Below are 20933 nucleotides of genomic sequence, written 5' to 3' on the forward strand. Positions count from 1 at the left end.
TGAGACCCACAGGAACTGTAAGAAAACTAGTTGACGTATTTTTATTGTGTAGATGCTTTGTATGGAGAAAGATAGATTAAGCTTTTAAACAATGTAAGGAAATGAAGAGCATATGACAGTGATAATAAAGACAATCTTAATAACATTAGTCAAAGTGTATTGAGAGTGAAAGTCACTCAGTCGTGTCCAACTCTTTGCAACCCCATGGACAATACAATCCATGGAATTCTCCAGGCCAGAATACTGGAATCTGTAGCTGTTCCCTTCTCTAGGGGATCTTCCCAACCCAGGAATCAACCCAGGGTCTCCTGCATAGCAGGCGGATTCTTTACCAACTGAGCTATCAAGGAAGCCCCCAATAACAATATGTATTAGTGTTGAGTGTTTACCAACGAACTGATACTTTGATAAGAAATTTTCTTGTATTCACTCACCTAGTTATTCAAATAACTTCATAAGATCAGAAGTTCTATTTTGATTCATGTTGAGTAAACTGAGGCATTAGAGAAAGAGTGTAAACCGGACAAAGTTAAACACTGAATGAATGGTGAACCTGGGAATCAAGTCTGACTCCAGAGTCTAAACTCTAATAACCACCTGACATACTAAGAAGTGAAAGCATGTAGCAGTAGATGGGCAAATATGAAATTAGAACCTGAGAGCTGAATATTTTGGGGTTAAGAAGGTTGAAGGAGGACTGAACAATAGTGTTAAAGAAGGGAAGTGTTTTAAATCTTCTCTTGAAAAGAGGAAAGAAAGGTAAATCCATTTCAAATGGATTTAGAATTCTGTCTGCCTCCCTGCCAAACAATTAGTTTTAGATGTTACTTTTTGAAACTGCTGATTTCAGTATTTTAGTTACATTATAATTATATGAAGAAAAGGAAGGAGAAATAAATTATTTTGTGTCGTGAGGTACTCTGTGTTTGTACCTGAGAAAAAATTTTTAACCCTTGTATCTGAAAACTATTTAGATAAAATTAGAAATTCAAATAAATTTCACAAAGGGAAAATCGTTATTCATAACCCATGTAGATAGAGGCCATTTAATAAGATGGTTACTATCCCCCAGCTCACCTACTTTTTTTTTGCTTTGCTTTATTTTTAGCTAATTACTCCTTTCTTCTTTTATATTGATCTTGAGTTTGATTTTGCCAGAGTTCACAAAGAACTTGAACTATATCCAGAGACTGAGATTTTGAGATCATGAAGGCTGATGACTATAATCTTAATTTAAGATGCCCAAACACTCTCAGGATATCAGTGCAAGTTCCTGGAAAAAACCTTAAAGGGGAAAATACAGTTACGATTAATATGAGTTTGTTACCCAAGGATAAGCTAAACAGACATGTTTTAAAATTACATTTTAAAACTTACAAAAAATGCATGTTTTTATGTGAAAACTTTGATGATCTTGATTTTGGCTAAAAAAAATAATGATTATTATACTACATGTAACTATTGAACTAATATTGTTATACAAATTTGAGCTTATATTGATGAAATGGTACAATTAACAATTTTATTAATGAAACATTTAAAATCTTGTGTTTTGTTGTAAATTTCCATTCAATTTGATAGTAGGTATATAGTAAAATTTCCAAAAGGATAGTTGACAGTAGCTGTTGAAATATATTTTAGTGATTAAAGTAGTCAGAAGGGTAGGTTGTAATTAACAACTACCACATAGAAGATGACCTCAGGCGAATTACTGATTTATCTAATACTACTCTTTATCCAAAAAAAAAAAAGGTATAAATTAAGAAATCTAATGATTTATAATAAAGATTTAATAAATATTTGTTCTTATGTTGTACATTTGGAGAGTGAAGACACAAATATTACATGAAATCAATTACACTAGATCGTGCTTTTAAAAAGATTTTTCAAAATATTAATAGTACTCTTGAGCCCAATAATAGCTGAATTCATGACTACTTAATTAGGCTCTGTAGTAATTTTCTTTATTGCATTTGTTCATTACAATAATATAATTAAGTTGATGCTTATTTGAACATGAGCCTTTAATATCTACAAGATGCTTATATAAAATAAATCTGGTGTAAAAATGTGTCTTCCTAAACAAACTTTTCCTCTCCTTTTTCAGACAATCCCAAAGAGATGACTCGAGTGGCTGTTTTCGTGAGAATTTTGGATGTTAATGACAATGCCCCACAATTTGCTGTGTTCTATGATACTTTTGTCTGTGAAAATGCCAGACCAGGACAGGTAAGCACCCATAGGATTTAAAAGCATAGGAAGATTTTTAACGGGCACTTCAAATATCTTTCTTTTCCTAATCTTTAGAGGAATGAGCAAAGAGATAAAATCATTCATTGAAAGTCCCAGAAATATAATTAGAACAAACAAATAGCAAAGCCAAGTTAGTTAGTGAGTGTTAGTTGCTCAGTCGTGTCCTACTCTTTGAGATACCATGGACTGCAGCCCTCCAGGCTTATCTATCCATTGAATTCTCCAGGTAAGAATACTGGAGTGAATAGCCATTCCTGTCTCCAGGGGATCTTCCTGACCCAGGAATCGAACCTGAGTCTCCTGCATTGCAGGCAGATATGAAATACTAGCTGCAAAACTTAAGGTGTAAGAGGAAATAACTTTTTAACTTTCAAAAACAAAGACAAATGTATAAACAAAAGGGAAAAGAAATGCTGATGTGTCATTAGATAAATATTTGTAACTGCTTGCAAGACAGGAAATGAAAGTTGGGGAAAACACAAATACTTGAGATCATCAAAACATTCCATCACTCTTCCAACATATGCAAATACAATTTTGGAGCAGGGCAAAAGAACTCGCTCCTAAGGCTTAGACTTGTGTTTCATCATTACAGCAACACATAAAGTCCTTAATGACTTGGTTTTCGTCCTTTAGAACATTCTTCCTATACCAGCTTTGTTTATAACTCTTCAAATCTTTTCCTCAGTGGGCTCATTCTGTTGTTTGAAAAGCGCCAGCCTGTATGGTTGAAAGAAATGGTCTTAATTGGTTTGAGTGCCGTTTTCACAGAAGGGAGCTGCATGTTATAAATAATAATTGGAAATCAAACGTGTTTTATTAAAGAAAGAGAAGCCATTACGAAACTGTATTGTGTTTAGACTTCGTTTGATGCTCTTTATAAACATCAATGTCATTGTTACATTTTTATGCAAATTATATTGTGTAATAAATTCTTCCTTCGGAAGATTCTAACAGGAATTCAATAGCCTGTCTATTGTCTGAAATGGTAAAATTGCTGCAATTGGATTCGTTTTTTTTAGTTGAAAATGTTATGGAAATGTTTAATTTGGAATATTTAAAGGACTTAGCTACTTCCGACCTACTTCTTCATGAAACAGTGTGCCCTAAAAATACCATTCCAAATAGTTCTGTGCTTGGCAGGCTCAGCATGATATAAGTTGAAGCCTTTTCTGTAGGAGATGAATTACCCACTTTGAAACTGCTGCATACATTGCTCCCTCTATGGTTATTCTATTTGATTTTCAAGAGCTATCTTTTCAGAGCATTTGAGTAATTATAAATATTCATTCCCAAATGTATTCAAAATACACAAAATAAGGGATTGTGTTTGTTTATTTTCCTTATGCCTTTTTTCTTTTTTTGAACCTATATCTAGCTCAGTAATTTCATATTCTTTGAACTTTTAAAAACAAGTTGGTATATTGAGGGAAAATCAAAGATGATGTTAATTTTAAAAAGTCGTCTATTTTGACAGACTTGACAGGAAGAACATGATTATTAATTTTTGTCTAATTGGCTGCATGTGCAAACCCCTCCCATATTAGTTACTTTTAATAAGACCAGCTTGTTAGATGTCATTTTGGTCTCATAGGCAGAAACATGTTTGCTTGAACTAAACTCACTGATGGAATTCTAGGTTACGTCATCCTAGCAGGCAAAATCAAAATAGTTATTTGATAAAGTCTTTCCTTACTGAGCCTTTCTTGAAATTAATTTGTTAAGTCTGTCTTCCCTCCTTCCAGGGAAGTAGGAGCTTTGGGGAACTTCTGGATTTGCTTTAGTTATTTAGATAGTAGTTCAGTCTACCCAGAACTTCTCTAAATTATGTGCTCTTTAAGAGCAGCATTTAATCAGTATGGAACATAATTCCATTCATTTGGGGTGTGGACACAGTGAGAGTATGTTTTGTGTGCTAAGTTGCTCAGTCATGTCTGACTCTTTGTGGTCTCATGGACTGTAGCCGCCAGGCTCCTCTGTTTATGGAATTTTCCAGGTAAGAATACTGGAGTGGGTTACCACTTCCTACTCCAGGGGGTCTTCCCTACACAGGGTTCAAATCCACATCTCTTGCATTGGCAAGTGGATTCTTTATCACCCGCGTCACCTGGGACGCCCCAGTGAGACAGAAATAAAGCTAAGTGCCACCCCTCCTCCTTTCTTGGGGCTTCCCAGATAGTGCTAGTGCTAAAGAACCAACCTGCCAATGAAGGAAACATAAGAGACACGGGTTCAGTCCCTGATCTCTGGGTAGGGAAGATTCCCTGGGAGAAAGAAATGGCAACCCACTTCATTATTCTTGCCTGAAGAATCCCATGGGCAGAGGAACCTGGCAGGCTACAGTCCAAAGGGCTGCACAGAGTCAGACACAACAGAAGCAATTTAGCATGCACCACACTCTTTTCTTGTCTGTTCTCCATCTGAAGGGTAGAAGACTTTCCCCCTGGGAAAAGGATGTAATTTACATGTATGAATAGTCCCTTCTTATGCTTGAACAATTGAAGGCAAAAGGAGAAGAAGAGGGCAGCAGAGGATGAGATGGTTGGATAGCATCACAGATTCAATGGCCATGAACTTGGGCAAACTCCAGGAGATAGTGAGGGACAGAGAGGTCTGGTGTGCTGCAGTGCATGAGTTCCCAGTCAGACACGACTTAGCGACTGGACAACAACAATTATTGAATGAGGCAACCAGACTCCTAATTTTTCCATTTCATAGTCAGAGGACCTTGGGAAAGGGCAGAAGAGAGGACTGGGTATTTCTCTTTCTTCCATTTTCTCTCAGGCATGACTTACTCCTTTAGTAAATAAAATATATTTTAATAATATTTAATATCATTGACTCAATAACATTAGTTTGAGCAAACTCTGAAAGATTGTATTAACTGCTTTATATATGTACCATCTTTTGTTTTTTATTAAATGGATAAGTCATTAGCCATAAATTCTTGCTTTATTTAATCTTAAATTACCACTAAAAATCATAAAATGATGTTATATTTTTAAAGAAATATTTTGAATTATTTCACGTTTTAAATTATTTTTCTGCTGCTGCTGCTGCTAAGTCGCTTAAGTCGTGTCCGACTCTCTACGACCCCATAGATGGCAGCCCACCAGGCTCCCCGTCCCTGGGATTCTCCAGGCGAGAACACTGGAGTGGGTTGCCATTTCCCTCTCCAATGCATGAAAGTGAAAAGTGAAAGTGAAGTCGCCCAGTTGTGTCCAACTCCCAGCTACCCCATGGACTGCAGCCCACCAGGCCCCTCAGTCCATGGGATTTTCCAGGCAAGAGTACTGGAGTGGGTTGCCATTTTCTGCTACTTATTTCTAAATGATAAATATTTCTCTTTGTTTGGTCCAGTTATATTTCTTGCATCACTTTGAAGTAAATGATTAGGGAGTACTTCCATTTTTATTTTTATAGAACAGTATAAGAGAAAAAATAATTTAATATGGAATAGTTAAAATAATTTATTTTTCTAATTATTTTACAGTTTTAAACTTCATTTCAGTTCACTCAGTCGTGTCTGACTCTTTGAGATTCCATGGACTGCAGCACACCAGGCTTTCCTGTCCATCCACCAACTCCCAGAGATTGAGTCCCTTTTTAATCAACAAAACACCAGTAACAAACATTTCCATCAAATATCCATGTAATATTAAATTAAGTTAATGCAGTAAAAAGTATATTCCTTTAAGAATCAATTTGACCATTTATATAAGCATTGACATATTTAACAACTTTGAAGCCTTCTTGAAAACATGCGAAAACACATAAAATGTTATTATACATATAAGTTGAAGAAAAATCGATATATATGCAACAATATATAGCTGTTATATATGTATAATATTAATTATTATACAATATGTTCAAAATGTGATATGATCATTGTATGAGGTGTTATATTTTGTTACTAGTCTCTTATATTCTCTTATCCTAAAATAAATCAGAGCTAACCCTTATAAAATAACCATTCTCCATAGTATGTATATGTTGAATTAAAAAATATATAATTCTATTGAGAGTGCAAATGATGATTACTCTAAAATATATAATGTTTTTCTTTCCTTTATAAAGTTATGCATAATGATTCTATAAAATTTTCACATTCTTTGAATAGTTTTCACTTTATTTTTGATGAAGAAGGAAGCTATAATTATAACTTTCTAAATTTTCCTACATTAAATAACTCTAGATAAATGTTTAAACATATATGAAATACCTACTTATCTCAAATGTTATATCTAAATTCTTAAAACTATAAAGAATACTATGTTATTGCTCATTATTTTAATTAAAAAATGGATAGTATTTAGGAGAAATTGACAGTGAGAAAAAAGAGACAGAAACAAAATCGAGAGAGTGAGAGTGTTGTTGTGTAATAAAAGTATAGAATAACTGAAATAAAGGTGCATGCTTATAAGGAAGAAAATAATTGTCTTTAAAAAATGTTGGACAAATTGGATACTAAAAATTAAATATTATAAAGAAGATTCTACCCATGGAAGCTTGATAAATGTACATTTTTTTCTCTTCTGCAGCTAATACAGACTATAAGTGCAGTAGACAAAGATGATCCTTTAGGTGGACAGAAATTTTTCTTCAGTTTAGCTGCTGTCAATCCAAACTTCACAGTACAAGACAACGAAGGTAAATTTTATAATGGTTCATTATGATTTAAGGTGACTTAACAAGAAATTTTCTCCAAGTTAACAGCTACATATACATGATATATTAATTTACAGATCTGTTTGCAAAGGTTTGTTTTCATTAGATTTTTAATAAGATATTTTGGTAATTTCTTACATAACAGAGTTTACTTTGTTGAATTTTAAATAATAAAATACATGAAAGAAGACAGTATATGGTTATTAATGAAAACATTGGATCTTGCAAACTTCAGAAAGGCCAGAGATAATCAGTTCCTATAACAAAATAGTAAGCCACACAGGGAAATGAATGTCTTGGTGAGACTCTTGTGGAAACTTCAATGAGATTTAGCAACAACAGATTCACCATAGTCAAAAGGCCTAGAAGAGACAAAGAAAATAAAAGAAAAAAGCAGCCACATTAGCCTGTGAGGGAACTGAGAGCAAAAACAGTTGGCAAAGACGAGATACACTATTTTCCTATGTAACATATGAATTTTATACGTGATCAAAAATACTAAACATATTTATTGAATTCTTTTTTTTAAAAAAAAGCAGAAACAAAACAGGTATGCTTGTTTTAGACCTGCTATAGATATAATTATATATTCTTGCAAGAAATCTAATAATTACGTTGGCATATGTACAATACTTTCCATGTATGTATACTGGCAGAGCGAGGTTGCTATAGTACATCTGGTGGGCTTTCAGAAAGCAGTTTAGGATAATGGATAGTTTTACACTGAGCAACTACTCATTTTTAATATCATAGGATTTTTGCACAAATCAGTTGAAGGGATTGCATCAGTTGGTAACATCTGTTTACTAAATCTGAGCTTTTGAAATGTCTATGTTTTCTATCCCTCTGTGTGTGTTAGTCACTCAGTCGTGTTTGACTCTTTGAGACCCCATGGACTACTTTGTCTGCCAGGCTTCTCTGTCCATGGGATTCCCCAGGCAAGAATACTGAAGCGGGTTCCTACTCCCTTCTCCAGGGGATCTTCCTGACCCAGGAATGGAACCTGGGTCTCCTGCATTGCAGCCAGATTCTTTACTGCCTGAGTCATCAGGGAAGCCATTCTACTCCTTTGGACTCCTAAAATAATTGTGATTGGAAAAATTAACATAGAATTGGTAGATAAAATGCAAAATGCCCAATTACATCTGAATATCAGAAAAACAACACCCATAATTTTAATTTGCTGAATCTGGTAACTTATACATAGTATTGAGACGTGGCATTCTTTGTACTGAGTTGACAATATTGAACCTCTTTCTAATTGTATTTTAACTTGTATTATATTCTTGTTAAACTGAGCCCTGGATCTCAACAAGCCACTTCTCAATTTTAAAAAGGAATAGAGACTTGAAATAGTACTGTCTTATCACGGCATTTCACAGTTACTGGGGAAACAATTTAAGGCCAATCTTAATTAATTTTTGATAAATAGTACCATTTTCCTATATTAGGTATAGTTCCTGATCCTAAGGCTGAAGCCATATGAATACAAACCTGAACATAACTAGAATACCAGTAAAGTCTGATGAAATATTTGATCTAATCTTGCATAAATTCACTACTTTCTATTAATGGGTGAATTTTGAAAGAAATTCCAATGACAGACATGACCTTAAAGTTGATCTTCTTGAAAAAATCCCCTTGCATTTATCTATAGCCTCATCTTAAAAATCTTTTAATTTTTCATTGTTTTAAAAATACATTTCCTGCCTCTGTGATACTACACTTGGTATCCCATGCTTAAGAATCCCTCACTTTTGACTAATTTACAGATCAAAAGCTTTATGATGATTTTTCTGAATACTTAATAAAATGATTTGTATAGAGTGGTTAAACTGGAAGTCACTCAGTCGTGTTTGACTCTTTGTGACCCCCATGGACTGTACAGTCCATGGAATTCTCCAGGCCAGGATACTGGAGTGGGTAGCCTTTCCCTTCTCCAGGGGACCTTCCTAATCCAGGGATCGAAGCCAGGTCTCCCTCATCGCAGGTGGATTGTAAAACTTCTGTTGACTCTTTAACGTATCAAAGCTATTGTAGGTAAAATTAAGATTTTGAAATTTTTGAAAAGTTAAAAACGTCTAAGCAAGAAGATTATAAAAATACTCACATGCATATAAATGATTTATTTTAGTGTAGGTTTGTGAAAGGAAGAGCTGTATCCTAACACTTATTGGAAGAGAAGTCAAAATTGCAAAATTATTAGGGTTACAGTTGATTTATTAAATTTGCTTGTGCCCATCTGTTTTGCTAGTCTACTTTCCTAGCTTATGGAGTAATCTACTGATGTAGTAAGATTTAACTTCTTGCTAAAATTTTGGAAATGATTACTTTATGTTCAACCAGTATATTGCAAAAATGTTTTCACCCCTCTTCTTTTACAATTTTTCTAACCTGCTTCTTTGATTTAGCAATTGCCGAACACTCCCTTACCTACACTGGCATCTTAAACAGCCCTGTGGGGTGGCTAAACAAGACCCAGCACATTGGACAAAATGTGAAATTATCATCCATGTATATTTATTTTTCAGTACTTGTTATATAAAGCTAAAGAAATATTATTAACTCACAACCCAGATTTGAGGATACTGGATAAGTTATCAGATAAAGGACATATCAGTAGCAATGTACTAGGTAGTAGAGGCTAGATTAAGTCCCTACTTCTTTCAGTATGTCTGTCAGGTACTCTTACATTAGTGTCTTCCACCAGCTATTTAAATTATGCACTAAATTAATTTTAATGGGTGGAAATCTAAGTTTAAAAAAAATAAGTAATTAGCTCACTGTTCTTCATATATTGGGACTTTTGAAAGTTTTTGACTGTTTTATTGATTCTAAAAGTGCTACTACCTAATATTTTTCTTCATGAATATTAAGATTAATGTGTTTTTTGTGTGTGGACACATACATTTGTAAACAAAAACCATTTATTATGATTTTTTCTTTGGTATGCATAATATTTTATGTTTTTTGAAAACTGAAAAATCATATGCTACCATCTTTATAGTCTTGATAAATAATCCGCTTATAAAAATCCACCATTTTGAACATGTGTGAGAATTAGTTAAAAGTTTAGTAAGTAATCATGCTATTAGATTCCTCAAACTATCTTATTTATTTTATGTATATTGCCTTGACTCCTCAAGCTAGCTTATTTATCTTATCTATATCCAAATGCCGTGTATACATTTGATAACAATTTTGTGTTTTAAAAAGACACCTTTTTATCATATTTATGTGTTAAACCATGGTGATCAGGATGAGACAAATCCATTGTCCCCAGCTAATTTTAATTCGTTAAAATTTATTTTAGATAATACCGCCAGAATTTTAACCAGAAAAAATGGATTCAATAGACATGAAATAAGCACTTATCTCTTGCCCGTGGTGATTTCGGACAACGATTACCCAATTCAGAGCAGCACCGGCACACTCACCATCCGAGTGTGTGCTTGCGACAACCAAGGCAACATGCAGTCCTGCAGCGCCGAGGCCCTGCTCCTGCCTGCCGGGCTCAGCACAGGGGCTCTGATCGCCATTCTCCTCTGCATCATCATTCTGTTGGGTAAGAAAGGGTAGGGAAAGTGTGCTTATTTCCTAGATGGCTTACTTCACTGTGTTTGTAAGAAATGTTTCTATTAAAATTGCTGTTGTTGTTTAGTTGCTAAGTCCGGTGATGGACAGGGAGGCCTGGCGTGCTGCAACTCATGGGGTCGCGAAGAGTCGGACACGACTGAGCGACTGAACTGAAGTTCCCCTTGGTTGGGGGAAATAACCAAGATGGAACACCTCTAAAGCTTTTGTAGTGAAGAAAGTAAAAGTGGTATGGTCTCAGTTGTGTCTGACTCTTTGTGACCCTATGGAATGTAGCCCGCCAGGCTCCTCTGTCCATGAAATTTCCCAGGCAAGAATACTGGAGTGGGCTGCCATTTCCTTCTCCAGGGGATCTTCCCAATCCAGGGGTCGAACCCTGGTCTTTCGCGCTGCAGGCAGATTCTTTGCTGCTGAGCCACCAGGGAAGCCCATCTATTAAAATATTTCCCCCCAAATAAACCCCCCCACCCCCCGCCCCGAACGTAAGTTAGATATCCATTAACCAGGATTGTTGTTTATATTAAAATACATCTAATCAGATAGAGTCATGACCTGTCTTTCTTAAATAATGAAACTGAAAGTTGGAGATATTTAAAACATTTTGCAAGATTTATGAGTGGCTAAGCCAAGGCCAGACAACTCACTGTTGTCATTGTGTACATAGTTTTTCAGTAAAGTATATTTCTACTTTTTTTCTCATTATAGCTGGATGAAGGCCTCACTATGACACCTCTTTACTGTTTAATGTTAACAAAACCCTTTATCTGGTTCACTTGTCCCTAAAACAATAGTTGATTCTATAACCCAGAGCAAATTGCTTTATAACTGCTTTTGAATTAAAAATCAGATTGCTTACTCTCTAGTTGCATTATCTTAAAACTATTGTGAGTATTCCTGTGACCCTAATCAAAAAACATTGTACCTGACATTTTAAGAACCAGTGAAATGAACTGGGATTTTGAAGCCAGTCTTAGTAAGTTTAATTATCCTCATTATTAGAAACTTTTGTATTGCATAAGATCATTTAGTTGATAACAAGCTGTCTGAGGTTTTAAATCATTAGATCACAAGTATATATGTGGGCACAAATTATGAATTTAGCCAAAATAAAAGGTCATATTTCCTCAAAAACTTGTAGAATAAACAGTTTCTTTTTCTTGGTGGTGGCCTATTTATTTTTTAATCACTTTGAAGGTCAAGAACAGTTGTCAATGGATTAAAACTTTCATTTTTGTTGCATTTAAAAAAGCCCCTTGTTTGCTCTCTTAGACCAGCTTGAGGGCTAGAAGTCTTACAGTTCTAAGTTAATAAAAGAGAAAAACATAACTTAATGCTACTTTACATAATAATATAATTGCCTTCGTTCAGGCTGCTACACCAGAATGCCTTAGACTGGTAGCTTGAACCACAGAAATTTCGCAGTCTGGAGACAGGGAAGTTCAAGATCGAGTCCAAGATTTTATGTTTGGTGAGGGCATGCTTCCTCTTTCATGAATGGCTGTCTCATCTTATATCCTCACGGGGAAGACAGAATCATCTCTATCATGCCTCATTTGTTCTTTTAAGTTTTAAAATTTCATTTATTTATTTTTAAAATTACTTCATTTATTTATCTTATTTTTGATTGTGCTGGGTCTTCCCTCATTGCTGCATGGAGACTTTCTCTAGTTGCAGAAGTGGAGGCTGCTCTCTAGCTGTGGTGTTTGGGCTTTGCATTGCAGTGGCTTTCATTGCAGAGCATAGGCTCTAGGGAGAGCAGGTTCATTAGCTGTGGTACACACACCTAATTGCTCCATGGTATGTGGAATCCTCCCAGATCAGGAACCGAATTCATTTCCCTTGCATTGGCAGGCAGATTCCCATTCACTAAACCACCGGGGAAGTCCTTGTGTCTCTTTTTATAAGAACACTAATCACACTCACTCATGAGTATTCTACCTCCATGACCTACCTCCCTCCCAAAGACTGCACCTCTATGTACCATCACATTGGGAATATATTTAGGCTTTAAGATATGAATTTGTAGGTGACATATTAAGTCCCTGATAGCTCAGTTGGTAAAGAATCCACCTGCAATGCAGGAGATCCTGCTTCAGTCCCTGGGTTGGGAAGATCCCCTGGAGAAAGGAAAGTCTACCCACTCTAGTATTCTGGCCTAGAGAATCCTATGGACTGTATATTTGCAAAGAGTCGGACATAACTGAACGACTTTTACTTCATTTCACTTCATTAAGTCTCAGTTCAGTCACTCAATTATGTCTGACTCTTTGCGACATATGTATTGCAGCACGCCAGGCCTCCCTGTCCATCACCAACTCCCGGAGTTCAAGCCAACTCATGTTCATCGAGTCGGTGATGCCATCTAGCCATCTCATCCTCTGTCGTCCCATTCTCCTCCTGCCCCCAATTCCTCCCAGCATCAGTCTTTTCCAATGACTCAACTCTTCCCATGAGGTGGCCAAAGTACTGGAGTTTCAGCTTAATCATTCCTTCCAAAGAACACCCAGGACTTATCTCCTTTAGAATGGACTGGTTGTATCTCCGTGCAGTCCAAGGGACTCTCAAGAGTCTTCTCCAACACCACAGTTCAAAAGCATCAATTCTTCGGCACTCAGCCTTCTTCACAGTCCAACTCTCACATCCATACATGACCACTGGAAGAACCATAGCCTTGACTAGACGGACCTTTGTTGGCAAAGTAATGTCTCTGCTTTTGAACATGCTATCTAGGTTGGTCATAACTTTCCTTCCAAGGAGTAAGCGTCTTTTAATGTCATGGCTGCAATCACCATCTGCCGTGATTTTGGAGCCCAAAAAAATAAAGTCTGACACTGTTTCCACTGTTTCCCCATCTATTTCCCATGAAGTGATGGGACCAGATGCCATGATCTTCATTTCCTGAATGTTGAGCTTTAAGCCAACTTTTTCACTCTCCTCTTTCACTTTCATCAAGAAGTTTTTTAGTTCCTCTTCACTTTCTGCCATAAGGGTGGTGTCATCTGCATATCTGAGGTTATTGATATTTCTCCCAGCAATCTTGATTCCAGCTTGTGCTTCTTCCAGCCCACAGTTTCTCATGATGTACTCTGCATATAACTTAAATAAGCAGAGTGACAATATACAGCCTTGACGTGCTCTTTTTCCTATTTGGAACCAGTCTGTTGTTCCATGTCCACTTCTAACTGTTGCTTCCTGACCTGCGTATAGGTTTCTCAAGAGACAGGTCAGGTGGTCTGGTATTCCCATCTCTTTCAGAATTTTCCACAGTTTATTGTGATCCACACAGTCAAAGGCTTTGGCATAGTCAATAAAGCAGAAATAGATGTTTTTCTGGAACTCTCTTGCTTTTTCCATGATCCAGTGGATGTTGGCAATTTGATCTCTGGTTCCTCTGCATTTTCTAAAACCAGCTTGAACATCTGGAAGTTCACGGTTCACGTATTGTTGAAGCCTGACTTGGAGAATTTTGAACATTTCTTTCCTAGTGTATGAGATGAGATGTGCGGTAGTTTGAGCATTCTTTCTAGACCTGTAATAAATCCAATATCCTTTAAATGTTGTTCTAATGAGGTTAAGAATATATATATATATATATATATATATATATATATATATATTCATATATGTACCTGGTAAGATCTTTTCCTTTCCTTTCTTCATTTAATTGAATTCACATCTGTTTCTCCAAATCATAATTTTTAAAGGATTATGATCAAAATGTTTGGGAATACTGATGAGGTTGGGAAACTAACACAACCAGCAGGAAATTGATTTTAACTTTCTCCTTTTATGCTCTTACCATTATTATGATTACTAAAGTAATAAATATATTATTATTGATACCTTCCCACAGGAGTAGGGAAATATCCTGTGTGAGTGATACACATTTCTACCTGTGGATCTATACTTATTATTAAGATACAGCTAGTTGAGATTCATTTTCTATTGATGGGTGGAGCTGTGTTCCCTCCCTGTTGTTTACCACCAACCTACACCTCTGCCAGAGACTCCTGGACACTCAAAGGCAAGTCTGGGTCAGTCTCTTGTGGGGTCACTGCTGCTTTGTCCTGTGTCCTGGTGTGCACAAGGTTCTGTTTGTGCCCTCCAAGACTCTGTCTCCCGAGTCCTGTGTAAGTTCTGGTGGCTCTATGGTGGGGTTAATGGTGACCTCCTTCAAGAGGGCTTATGCCATAGCCAGTTATGCTGCAACTAAAGCCCCTGCCCCTGCAGCAGTCCACTGCTGACCCATACCTCCTCGGGAGACACTCAAACACAGGTCTGTCTCAGTCTTTGTGAGGTCTCTGGGTCATGGTACGCACGAGGTTTGTCTGAGACCTCCAAGCAAAAGGCAAGGGAGAAAAGGAAAGATATACCCTTTTGAATGCAGAGGTCCAAAGAATAGCAAAGAGAAATAAGAAAGCCTTTCTAGGTGATCAATGCAAAGAAATAGAGGAAACAATAGAATGGGAAAGACTAGAGATCTCTTCAAGAAAACTAGAGATACCAAGGGAACATTTCATGTGAAGATGGGCACAATAAAGGACAGCAATGGTATGGACCTAACAGAAGCAGAAGATATTAAGAAAAGGTGGCAAGAATACACAGAAAAACTATGCAAAAAAGATCTTCACAATCCAGATAATCACAGTGGTGTGGTCACTCACCTAGAGCCAGACATCCTGGAATGTGAAATCAAGTAGGCCTTAGGAAACATCACTACAAACAAAGCTAGTGGAGGTGATGGAATTCCAGTTGAGCTATTCCAAATCCTGAAAGATGATGCTGTGAAAGTGCTGCACTCAATATGCCAGCAAATTTGGACAACTCAGCAGTGGCCACAGGACTGGAAAAGGTCAGTTTTCATTCCAATCTGAAAGAAAGGCAATGCTAGAGAATGCTCAAACTACCACACAATTGCATTCATCTCACATTCTAGCAAACTATTGCTCAAAATTCTCCAAGCCAGGCTTCAATAGAACATGAACCATGAATTTCCAGATTTTGAAGCTGGATTTAGAAAAGTCAGAGGAACCAGAGATCAAATTGCCAACATACGCTGGATCATCAAAAAAGCAAGAGAGTTCCAAGAAAACATCTACTTCTACTTTATTGGCTATGCCAAAGCCTTTGACTGTGTGGATCACAACAAACTGGAAAATTCTGAAAGAGATGGGAATACCAGACCACCTGACCTGCCTCCTGAGAAATGTGTATGCAAGTCAGGAAGCAACAGTTAAAACTGGACATGGAACAATGGACTGTTTCCAAATTGGGAAAGGAGTATGTCAAAGCTGTATATTGTCACCCTGATTATCTTATATGCTTAGTACATCATGAGAAACTCTGGGCTGGATGAAGTACAAGCTCGAATTAAGATTGCCAGGAGAAATACTGATAACCTCAGATATGCAGATGACACCACCCTATGGCAGAAAGTGAAAAAGAACTAAAGAGCCTCTTGATGAAAGTGAAAGAGGAGAGTGGAAACAGATTGAAGCTCAACATTCAGAAAACTAAGATCATGGCATCTGGTCCCATCACTTCATGGCAAATAGATGGGGATGCAATGGAAACAGTGAGAGATTTTATTTTGGGGGGCTCCAAAATCACTGCAGATGGTGACTGCAAGCCATGAAATTAAAAGACGCTTGCTCCTTGGAAGAAAAGTTGTGACCAACCTAGACAGCATATTAAAAAGCAGAGATATTACTTTGCCAACAAAGGTCCGTCTAGTCAAGGCTATGGTTTTTTCCAGTAGTCTTGTATAGATGTGAGAGCTGGTCTATAAAGAAACCTGAGCATTGAAGAATTGATGCTTTTGAACTGTGGTGCTGGAGAAGATTCTTGACAGTCCCTTGCACTGCAAGGAATTCCAACCAGTCCATCCTAAAGGAAATCAGTCCTGACTATTCATTGGAAGGACTGATGCTGAAGTTGAAACTCCAATACTTTGGCCACCTGATGCGAAGAGCTGACTCATTTGAAAAGACCCTGATGCTGGGAAAGACTGAAGGCGGGAGGAAAAGGGGATGACAGAGGATGAAATGGTAGGATGGCATCACCGACTCAATGGACATGAATTTGAGTTAACTCTGGGAGTTGGTGATGGAAAGGGAGGCCTGGGGTGCTGTAGTCCTTGGGGCCGAAAAGTTTGGACAGGAGTGAGAGACTGAGCAAGCAGGTGAGTTGAGATTCATATGTTTTGTAATTAATTCAGTGTAGTAATTTGAATTCACTCTTTGCCATCATGTGACCCAGCATTTCCTTTAATCTCATGAGTCATATATATTTCCATGGAAAATCTGGTAAATTTCTAAGCCAATAATGTCTAAATAATGTGGTCTTTCCCCCTCCAGTACTTAAGGTGCTCCAGGAACAGCAAAAGAAAAAAAAGTATGTAAATCCATCATCAAAGCTATTTAACAGATATGAATACTTTATATCTTGTGAAGAAAGCTGCCTTTTTAATATTGCATACAAATCTAAAACTATGGGCGTATGTTTGCCCTTCTCAGTTGTTTTATTTGAAACTGAATTTGATTTGGGTCTTTTTTATACAATATCTTATGTCACTATTTAATGCAAAATATAAATGATATCTACCATCAGGAACTATCTTTAGTTTCTTAGAAAAATAGGCAAGTCACAATATTTCAAAAACTCTTACACATTGCTTTAAAAATAATTCAGAATCACGGTTCTTAAACTTTAACCATCCTAGTAAATCCTTCAACATTCCCCTCTCCTCTCCCCATCGCCCCCTCCAACCCTGCAACAAAAATTAAGGAAGTGCAAAATTAATCCTAAATTCTAACCTGTTCCAGAAAAACCTAAATAACTTAAACTGGTTTATGGTACCTCCCCTTGTTATTTATAGAGTGTTTCAGACTGATGTCTAATGCATCTTTTTTTTTTTTTTTTTTCTTTTTTCTTTTCTGAAGTTATAGTAGTACTGTTCGCAGCTCTGAAGAGACAGCGGAAAAAAGAGCCTCTGATCTTGTCTAAAGAAGACATCAGAGACAACATCGTGAGCTATAATGATGAAGGTGGCGGAGAGGAGGACACTCAGGCCTTTGATATCGGCACCTTGAGGAATCCGGCCGCTATTGAGGAAAAAAAGCTGCGGCGAGATATTATTCCAGAAACCTTATTTATCCCCCGGAGGACTCCGACGGCCCCGGATAACGCGGACGTCCGGGATTTCATCAATGAAAGGCTCAAGGAACACGACCTGGATCCCACGGCGCCTCCCTACGACTCGCTCGCTACCTACGCCTACGAAGGGAACGACTCCATCGCTGAGTCTCTGAGTTCCTTGGAATCAGGTACCACTGATGGAGACCAAAACTACGATTACCTCCGAGAATGGGGCCCTCGGTTTAACAAGCTGGCGGAGATGTACGGCGGCGGGGAAAGCGACAAAGACACTTAACCAAGGATGTCTGTTCTGCTCCGGCAAGAGGAAGTTAACTTGACCCACACCGTCTCCACTTCACAATGTTTGATATTCCAGGAGAATTTTCCTGCCACTCAGCACAATTTTCTTTCCCCATTTCCTTTTTAATTTGTTCAGTAATTACATTAATTCTTCCCTGTAGGATGTCTCATGGAATATATACGACATTTTATTTAATCACTTCCAAGAGCCAAAGCTATGGAAATTTAGTGTCGTTCATCTTAGGAAATAAAAGATAATTTCAGAATCATGAACAGGATAGTCGTCCCTTAAACAACCTCACAGACAAGCCACTTCTGTTAGGTACATGCCCTGCCCTTGCAAATGAAACTTTTAAAAAGGTGAAGAAAAATTTTAAAGTATATCCTGTTCTGTATATTAAATTAAAAAACAAAAACAAAAACATGTACATGTGGTGTTAGTAGATGTGATATGCAACCTGGTATACAAACGTTTGTGCAATTTCATTTCATCAAATTCTATCTGCTAATGTTTTATATTTATATTTTTGTATTTATTTTTAAAAAATAAACCAGTTTTTACAACTACCTTGTCTCTAGCTTCTTTTTTCCCCCCCTAGGAAGAAAGCATTCTCCAGGGACTAAATATTTTGGTACAGAATTACACTGAATGCAGGTAAGAACACAAAGTCGTTATAATTACTATTGAGTAACCAAATCCATATGATTTACATAAGAATTATTTTTCCAATCAGTCGTGCTATTTTGTGATATGTGAAAAACCCTTCACATTAAAAATGATCGTCATTTACAGATCACCTAAAAATTTACCATGTAAGAAAATTTAAAACATGACCATCTTGCTGCTAAATATCCCCAAACACCAGCAATGCAGTCATTTCATTTTGTTTTTAACTCACTAAAATAATATCTGAAAGAATGAAACGTTTTCTTATTTTTGTATGACATTTGTGCTATTCAGGTTTATGGGCAATAATAGTTCAGACAGATTTCATACTGAAATAATCTTTTAATGGAAAATATGCTTACCTCCCACAGTGACTTTGAAATGCTAGTAATGACAGTAATAATGCTGAGTATTCCATTAAGATACAGCAATGTAATTATGTAAAGTTTCCAGAAATCCATTACATATTACATATTTGTAACAAAGTCTGTTTTTCTGTCAATGAATGATTGAATAGAAAGGAAAAGAAGTACTGACTGTTAATTATCCAGAGTTCCTGAGATTCAGGGAAGCCAACTACCATTAACTGATGCCTCTTTTCTCAAGATCCAAGCATGATTTATTCATAAATGGAGCACTTTGTTGGGTCTACACTAGGAAGTCACATTCCCTGCCGAGTTTATTGTAAACAATACCAAAGATCTCTGTGCTTTCCAATTAGTGAAAATGGTATGCTTTTGGAGTGAGTCAGAGGGCAATATTGACATATCCTTAATGCAGAATTAATTTTTTCAATCTTCTTGAATGATATTTTTCCCACAGCTTCCAGGCTAAAATACATACATCCCTCTGACCACAGAGGTTTCAGTTTTCATAGTAATATAATCATGAAAGAAAAACAACCCATGTGTTTTAATTAAAATTACAGTCACATTAGAAAGCTAAGTGACACATCAGACTATAGTAAAGCCTAAGTTGGTCAGCTTCCTATATTCCAAGAACCCATTCTCACACTCAGAAAGTTGACTGTCAGAAAGACAAAATTTAAGGGAAATAGAACATTTGATCATATATGCTGAACTAAAGAGAAAATGCTATATTCAAATAAAATCAGCAAAAAATAGAAAAGATAAAAGAAAGTATCTCATGAGCATTTTGCATTAGTTTATGTTCAAACTATACTGTTCATCTGATTGAAAATTAGTTTAAAGAGTTCCAGCATTAGTTATTTTTATTACTATTAGATGTCAGTAATTAGAATTTGAATATTTATAATTATCCTCATTCAGATAATTTCAGACATTAACTTGCTCTGCCATTTACTTTGTCATCCAATTTTTATATATTTTAAGAATCAGTGAGCTATCATTCAAACCAGGCTTACAAAAATTCTTTTTTAAAAAGATTGATTAACAGGCTTCTTTGGCAATATAAAATCTATGTTTCACAGAAATCATTTTCAAAAGTATTGAGACAGTCCTTGGTATCAGATACTCTAATATTTTTTGATAATGAAGGTGATGTGTTATATAATTAATTTCTTGGAGACTCTGAAACTAAAATGTATACCTATAATGATGGGCTCAGACTGTAAGTTTCTCTTACACTATGCTCTCCCAAAGGCATGCCCAATACATAGATTATTCTATATCCACAATTTCTTTTATATGGGCAGTGGGGAAAAATGTCTCTCAGTGACTTGCTGATTTTATGAGACAACTATGCACCTATTCCTTCATTCATCTATTATTTTGATCACTTATAAAAATCAGAATGTTCTAGATACTAGAGATGTAATATTAACAATCATATGTAATTTTTATATATGCATGTAATTCCTCTACTAATGCAAATGGGGGGGGGGCGGGTAAAATAGTTACCCAAACAGAATTTGTAACAAAATACCTATTACTAACTTTTTAAAGCACGATGAAAAGTAATTATTTTGTTGTCCTTTTTCATGTTTTAAATATTCAGATAACAGAAATAAAATGGTTTACAAACCTTTGGTCATTAGAAATGGTGATTAAGTTAATCAGTTCCCCTTTTTCTATTTTCAACAAAATATCCAAGAAAATTTATGTAACGATAAAGTCATGCTCTTAGTCTGAGTTTTTCTCTGCATAAGTAGATATTGTCACACAACTGCAAGAGTTCCAGACACTTTTCGGTAGACTCAAATGTATAAACCATAAGTAATTAGATGTTTGGGCTTCCCTGGTGGCTCAGATGGTGAAGAATCTACTTGCAATGTGGGAGACATGGGCTTGATTCCTGGGTTGGGAAGATCCCCTGGAGGAGGGCATGGCAG

At 36.4% G+C, this 20933-nt stretch overlaps 1 protein-coding gene across 2 annotated transcripts in view; it reads left to right on the forward strand.

The window, feature by feature from the left end:
• CDH10 (cadherin 10) overlaps window positions 1–18639 on the forward strand; it is a 189226-nt gene extending 170587 nt beyond the window's left edge. The window contains exons 9-12 of one of the 2 annotated variants that reach the window (XM_070774810.1): window positions 2108–2229; window positions 6798–6906; window positions 10238–10489; window positions 17460–18634. In XM_070774810.1, the coding sequence (XP_070630911.1) occupies window positions 2108–2229; window positions 6798–6906; window positions 10238–10489; window positions 17460–17950 (974 nt within the window). In that variant the 3' untranslated portion in view covers window positions 17951–18634. Of the gene's footprint in view, window positions 1–2107; window positions 2230–6797; window positions 6907–10237; window positions 10490–17459 lie in introns of both variants that reach the window. The other variant, XM_070774811.1, reaches the window with a different exon arrangement.
• Window positions 18640–20933: the final 2294 nt, after the last annotated feature.

This window comes from Bos indicus, chromosome 20 (genome assembly GCF_029378745.1).
Source record: "Bos indicus isolate NIAB-ARS_2022 breed Sahiwal x Tharparkar chromosome 20, NIAB-ARS_B.indTharparkar_mat_pri_1.0, whole genome shotgun sequence".
Classification (NCBI taxonomy): Eukaryota; Metazoa; Chordata; class Mammalia; order Artiodactyla; family Bovidae; genus Bos; species Bos indicus.